Source organism: Fragaria vesca, linkage group LG6, assembly GCF_000184155.1.
Source record: "Fragaria vesca subsp. vesca linkage group LG6, FraVesHawaii_1.0, whole genome shotgun sequence".
In the NCBI taxonomy this organism is placed as follows: Eukaryota; Viridiplantae; Streptophyta; class Magnoliopsida; order Rosales; family Rosaceae; genus Fragaria; species Fragaria vesca.
This window is the reverse complement of record NC_020496.1, coordinates 15,154,371-15,161,674: the sequence shown is the minus strand read 5'-3', so window position 1 is coordinate 15,161,674 and position 7,304 is coordinate 15,154,371. Positions and strand designations below refer to the sequence as shown.

General features: G+C 38.7%; 2 protein-coding genes across 2 annotated transcripts; both read right to left on the bottom strand.

The window, feature by feature from the left end:
* Nucleotides 1-282: 282 nt before the first annotated feature.
* On the bottom strand, nucleotides 283-3,290 carry LOC101312363 (dnaJ homolog subfamily B member 4-like). Its single transcript, XM_004303080.1, has 3 exons — nucleotides 2,988-3,290; nucleotides 2,000-2,376; nucleotides 283-784 (listed from the first exon to the last, which is right to left on the bottom strand). The coding sequence occupies exons 1-3, from the start codon at nucleotides 3,150-3,152 to the stop codon at nucleotides 346-348; spliced, it is 981 nt and encodes a 326-aa protein (XP_004303128.1). The 5' UTR covers nucleotides 3,153-3,290; the 3' UTR covers nucleotides 283-345.
* A 1,772-nt stretch (nucleotides 3,291-5,062) lies between these two features.
* Nucleotides 5,063-5,766, bottom strand: LOC101297459. The gene is made up of 2 exons (XM_004303109.1): nucleotides 5,559-5,766; nucleotides 5,063-5,338 (listed from the first exon to the last, which is right to left on the bottom strand). Exons 1-2 carry the CDS (start codon nucleotides 5,654-5,656, stop codon nucleotides 5,215-5,217), a joined length of 222 nt encoding a protein of 73 aa, XP_004303157.1. The 5' UTR covers nucleotides 5,657-5,766; the 3' UTR covers nucleotides 5,063-5,214.
* Between the last annotated feature and the right edge of the window lie 1,538 nt (nucleotides 5,767-7,304).

The following is a 7,304-nucleotide window of genomic DNA, read 5'->3' as shown; positions in this document are numbered from 1 at the left end:
GAACATTGTGCATGTTAGAACCGTAGGAGTGAATAATCATTAGAGATGGTTGACGCCGGTCAATGCTGTTTTGATTATGGACAAGAAAAACACTACTCCGGCCAACCATAACCACACACAGGGATTAACTAAGTAACAGTCGGCAACTAATCTTCTTCAGGTGAGTAACAACTCGAGGCGAGTTCACTACGAAACCTAAGCACAAAGTCGGAACTAGAACTACAATCAAAATCATGACAGCTTAAACCTGATCTTCTCAACTGATACCTCCCCTCGTTCAAGTTCGTATTAATTCCAGTATCCTGACAGCTTCTTCATCCCAGCTTCTCAACACAAATATTAACTTCAGTATCCTAACAACTTCTTCATTCCAGTCTTCTGCTCAGCTGTCACCCTTGTTGGGAAGTGAATGTGGAATTTGATTCTTAGGTTACCTCTTTTTGTGGGTTCTTTCTGGATTGGCATTCCTTCCCCTTGAACAACCTCCTCATAGCTTGGATGAATTACATTATCGACGGGGATGGTCAATCTCCGACCGTCCAAGGTGGTGAGATTGACAGTGTAGCCAGTAAGAGCCTCGACCAAAGATACATTTTGTGTCACTATCAAGTCATTTCCATCACGAGTGAACACGCTGTGTGGCTTCTCGTCAATAATGAAAACAAGATCTGCAGGAATAACATTTGGCTGTTCGTTTCCTTTCTCTGGGAAGGTAACTTTAGTACCCTTCTTCCAGCCAGGCTTTATGTCAATGGTCAGAATTTCCTCCACCTTCATGCTCTTCCTGCATCCACAATAATCGTCACATATAATTTACCCCACTTCTGGCAAGTTACTTCAATCGAAAGAGCATATGAACATAATGACGATGACGATGATTAGTCAGCGTTCAAGAAATTATTTAACCTAAATTAACATAAACTTTCAATGACAAACTAAATTGCTAACTCACTGTACTGATTGTAGGTCGACATTACAAGTAAGATGCTCTAAATTTTTTATTCAAATGGGGAACCCAGTCCATGAATAACAGTTGCGTTGTCAAGAAGCAACACGGCTACTTAATCTAAAGAGTACTGGACCGCTTCAAATGACATAAGCCTGTAACAGAAACTCAACTGAAACCAAGCGCTAGTACCCTGCTGGTCCAATATTGCTTCTGTAGCTGACAACTAAATCTACAACATTCTTGCTTACCGAGGTATACCTCTCAATTCATAAAGCTTATTATTCAAATCCAGTCAGAAAGTAACAAATTGTCCAAACAAAGAAAATTATCACGCAATAGTAACTATTCTATTTTCTCTGTCATTTAACGAGACTGAGTGTGCAAACCATATTGTAACAATAGACAGATAGAACATAATCCCATTCTTGTTTAGCACGCGCACACACACACAATCCTATTGTTAGATACTTCAATGCGTGTGAATTGAACAACTAGATAATAACAATAATAAAAACAACAATTCAGTATGAATTAAAAAGCCAAGTATGCAAATGACAATGGAAGATAAGATTTATCATGCATTTCTCTGTAGATAATCAAAACTTCAAGAATGCCAAAGCAGTTCTTTTAAATTGCAGAAAACATTGAGTCACTTGTGCTTAAGTTGACAGAAACTCCATTGATAGTCCAAACGGTTGTCAAATGGACATACTGTAAAAGGGCAATATATAAATCTTTTACTTGATCATTGTTGATAACCTATAGTATGACAAGCAATTACTGTTCAGCTGCTTAAAGGAGCATCTTACTAGCAAAGAGTGTAAAGTTCACGTTTCACAGACACATTCAACTGTTATCTTCAATGGAGACGACAAATCAGACTCTTAAAACCAAAAATCCTTATTTAAAAAGTAACAGAAGAAGAAAAACCCGAGGAACTAAGTAACTCCAAAATAGCAAGTACTAGCAACCCAAATGCACACAAGTCAGAAAGCCAACAGATCCTAACAGGACATGAAATATACAGACTATCAATGGATAGTTACTCACCCACTGGTGTCAGCAATATCTCGGGATATCTTCATCTTCTTGCTAGTTCCTTTATAAAGCTCTTCAAGCCTGCAAGGCAACCTATTCTCAACTGGGGAAGCTTTGCGAGGACCACCGCGTTTCATTGAACCACCTACACCTTCTCTAAAAGCAAATGCATCATCACCAAACAAGCTACTCGTAAACCCTGACCCTCCCATGCCAAAAAACTCGGCAAATATATCATCTGCATTTCTAGGATTAAAATGAAACCCTGTTGGCCCATTTCCAGTTGAGAAGTAGGAAGCTCCTCCAGAGTCAGGTGGTGGCACTTGACCCTTTAGCCCCTCTTCACCATACTGATCGTACACGGCTCTTTTCTGGGGATCACTCAGAACCTACAAGAATGCCAGTATAAAATGAATGAAATCATGAACCTCTAGCACTACCAACTACCAAGGGTAGTGCTTTAGCACCGACTAAATTTCGTTTGGTATCACCAACAATGCATACAAAAACCGAAAATTCAAATTCTGACACATAACTCATTGATAACACATAAACGTTGAAACGAAATCAGATGTATATATAGAATTACAAAACTTCAGAATGCATAGAACCGGTAACAATCTATTCAATTACAGATGTGCCGGTGATATTATCAAATACAGAAAATTGGTTCTGCTAACTAGTGGCTCAATCACAAAGTTCACAACACCGAAAAGTTTTGGTTTTTGGATTTGACAAGGCCGATCATCAGAGCTTGGATGTACCACCGATAGTCATTCCAATGCGTAATACTTTCACTAGTGACTAATAACAAAGCACATACCAACTTAATTTGTCAACCCTCTGTAATCTGAAGTGACAATAAGGATATAAAATCACTGACGCCTAGATAAAGTCACCACAATATGACCAGCATATCATATGCTGCATATGAACATGAAATTCGAAAACAAGTAATACAGAAAGAAAGAGGTAAGCAGGGATTGAAGTTCAGAGATACCTCGTAGGCTTCAGAAACTTCTTTGAATTTGGCTTCGGCTTGTTTCTTGTTATTGGGGTTCTTGTCAGGATGCCATTTCATGGCGAGCTTCCGATAAGCCTTTTCCAAATCCTCATCCTTTGCGTTCTTATCGACCTCCAGTATCTTGTAGTAGTCCACCCCCATTGTTGCTGCTTCTTAAACCTCTGAGCTTTAGACCCTTCTTGGTTTTCTGGTTTTTATTGATGATGATTTTTAGGGGCCAAAGAATACTGTGGACTTATGGAGGCCTCTGTGGGGCAGTTTATTATCGATTTGGTGACTGCTTTAGGAAAGATTGTGTGTACTAGTTTTTGATGCTTTGAGAATCGTGTGGAACGTTCCAGAACTTTGTCGAAAACCCGCCTAGCCCACTTGTACCACAGTACCATTACTGATGCCAAATTATCTAACTTAGAAAACAAAGGCGCTGCTGCACACCTAAAAGCTAAAATACAGTCAAGGGGACTGAGCCAATTTGTATCTTAAAATGGAAAAAAGTGCCCATCATACGTGACCTTTGCCGGTGATGTGATTTTGTGAATCCGCATGACACCTAGAATCGAGGTCACAACTTATTGGCCTCCTCAATAATTATTATTTCTTATGTTAAATGAATAAAAATCAATGTAAAGAATAAGTAATTCTCTTATTTGTACAACCTCCATCTTTTGCTATGTAAAAAAAAAGATTAAAATTACGTTCATTAATAATTCACACTTTGCGCGACAACAAAGCTCACTGTCGGTAATGTCGCCATTGCTATTTGCAACTGTATTTTTTAGTCACTAAACCCCAAACCCTATTAATACTGTCGCACACTTGCACGCCACTATCCACAATTAAGCTTTGCTGTACCCAAAAGTTATTTGCAACGACAATGAGTTTTTAGGGAACGAGTTTTTTTGTGGCCAATGTAATAATTTTCTTGTAGTGGCCACAACACCACACCACAAGCAGACTCCGGATTCAACGAATGAAACACTGTCGAAGCTCGGAGGCGTCACTTGCCAGAAATCCTTGGCTTCTAATTGTTTGAAACCTTAAAGTGCATTCCTTTAGGAATTACTTGTAATCCTAATGTTATTCAAATATGATATAGAATAGATGGCGATAGAGATTGAAGAGCAGATCGATCGAAATAAGTCCAAACCCGGTTTGCTCTAGATTTGGCGTTCGGTGTCCGATTTACTATTATGATACCTTTTTGAAAGCGGAACGGCTCAATGGACCAAACTCGTTGCTTTGCCACGCCGTATGGGCTTTTTAGGCCATCTGAGTCCGTTTAGGCTTTTAAAATGCAGATTTACTTGTTTTAAGCAATTATTTTTAATAGTTTGTTTTGGATTTAGTTTTCTTTTAATTCATGGGCTTTTGAGCTTTGATGTTAGTTGCCCTACGGTTTATTTGCTCCTATTTAAGGAGCCTTTATCAGTTGTAGTCGTTAGCTTTGATATTAATAAAAACCTTGAGTTTATCTTAATTTTCTGGTGGATTCCAGAATTCCTCTCGTGGATTTCAGAGGACTAGACTTGTGGATTCAAGTCGCCATTGGTGGATTCCAACGTTATAGTTCTGCTGCATCAAAATATCATAATTAGGCCACCTAGCTAAGGAATGTTCTTCTTCTTCACTAAAAATATGTATTGTATGCATAAAGGTGACAATCTCTGCATGTGAATAGTTACTCCAAAATTACATGAAGTTAGAAGACCTGGTTATGTATGTACGTGTACTATGTATAGCTAGACAACAATGATCACTGTGAGTTGATGTCTTGATATTGCTACATAGCATTGCCTCCACAAAACGTCCTTAACGTGAGGTTTGGTTCCCATGATGATTCGTAGGTCAATGGAATTGGATTCATGCCAGCCACAAACCACAATAATTATTCCTTGGATGAATTCCATCGATGATCCTAAAATCAATGGAACAATTGAAAAAAAAATATTAAAAAAATATCATCTCGGTCAAGATCCAATATCATCGAGTCATGTATATCCACAGAACCATATAAACCGATCGATCAAGGAAAAGAACAGAGACGACGACACAAAAAGAAGTTCTAATCTTTCAATTAATACTGGGGAACTGTAGTCGAACAATGTAATTACAAATCAAGAATTTTCCAAAGAATCTAAAACAAATAATTCTGTTAGAAATCTACAATGAACCTCCTCCCAAAGATTTCTCACATGTTTCTGCTTCAACAAGGGATCTGGTCAGTGAACCATTTCATTGTTTTGACAGGAAGCTTGATAAGAAACATGGCCAAGTTCGCTAGTCCAGCCACGCAGCAGCAACATGGGCACACAATACTCACCACACTCCTGCAAAATGCACATACACAAAGTTAATAATACACAAAGAAATCAACCAACGCTCTAGTCTATCTGGTTTTCTTGATATCTAAAAACGCACCCAATATTTTGTGCTAGGGCAAAGAAACAGGTTGTAATATTCAAGAAGATACCCTATTTGATGTTAAAGAAAGAAAGGCAATGCAATGAGATGTAAAAACATAAACAAGAAGAAGATGGAGCAACTCACCCCAAAACCCAGATGACGCAACCCACAACAGATAATACCAAGGCGATCAAACCAAAAGGCAATCCCAGCAAGAAACCCAACGGTCTGCAACCTCCCATATTCTTCTGATCACTCGGGGTTTCCTTTTCTTCTCTGATACAATATTCCTTGAATTGGTTTACCTCTACAACTTCTTCTCTATTACGAAATTCTTTTAATTTCTTGATGTTGGTGTGTTTGGTAGAGAAGAGGTTGAAGTTGATATATACAAAGACTTGAGACTTGTGAATTGATTCAAAGAAAAAAGGAACCTACTGGGACGCGGATTCGCAATACCATATCAAAATCGTATTATGTATGTAACTGCCGCCTCCGTGTTCGTCTTGTAAATGGACCAAATTGTCCTCCGGGATTAAACTTGTTGGAGGTTATTTCTGGAAGTTCGCTTTTCAGAAGCTTCCACTCCTTTTCCTAATCGATCATGGTCAAAATATATAGGAGTGCTGCACATTATCATAGGGCTGGGCACGGGACGGGACGGGACGGGTCGGGATTTGGTGAATCCCATCCCGTCCCGAAAATAAAAAACAGGCCGGGATGGGACGAGAAGGCGTTTTTAAAAATCTATCCCGTACGTCCCGATCTCGATCGGGACCGGGACGGGATCAGGATTCCGACAAATTAACCTTAAAACAACATTAATGAAATTAATGGAAAAAAAATATCTAAAAACACACAAACAAAAAAAAGAACATTGATGAAATTAAAAGTACTAAAATCAACAAGAACATAGGTGCATAGGTGCTAAATTACATCCCACTTTAAAAGTACTAAACATTCCACATTAAAAATTAACCCTCAAACAACAACTAAAAATATCTAAAATCACACAAGCAAAAAAAAAAGAACATGAATGAAATTAAAATTAAGTATTATTTTAGACCAAATTAAGTGTGGTTGAGTGCATTGTAACACTATGCAACCTAAAAAATCAAGTATTCTAATATTACGGGACGGGACGGGATTTTTCAGGATAGTCCTGTCCCGTCCCGTCCCGTTATGGTAATGTTGAAACGAGACGAGACGGGACGGGATTGCTATTTTCAAACCTATCCCGTCCCGTCCCGCTAACTTTCGGGACAGGACCGGTACGGGATCGGGATTCCGGTACTAAGTGCCCAGCCCTACATTATCATATGGGATTCGTATTATGAACGGCTTTCCTATCAAATTTGACAATAGTCTCTTCTTTTATTTTCCTCATTGTTTCTTTGATTCAATCAATGATGGCCAAGTAAGTTTCATATAGAGTTGGAATTTTGTTTTTTGTTTTTTTTCTTTCTTTTATTATCCTCATTACAATTAGATACTTGACCATAGTTGGTTCTAGCCAATAAAATGATGACATGTGTCCATTCTCTAACTGTAAATTTAAGGCTGTTGAATTCCTTTAACCTATCCAAATGGCCGTCATCTCTCTGTTCTTCTCCGTTTGCCATGAGTTATTAGATCTCGCTTCTCTCTCAACAACCCAAACCCGACAACAACCACAACAAACACTCACCTGCAGATCGACATGGCTACCTTTCAAAAGTTCAAGATCTTAACCACGCAATGCGTTTACGTCTCCGGAAGTGCTACACTCAACCTGAGTTCTCGACCGCCAGCCACCGTATAACTAGCTAATGTTCTTCACCATCTGATCACTGCCAACTGCCTCGCTCATCAGCTTATCCTAACTAATAAACTATCATGTTGTGGAAACCA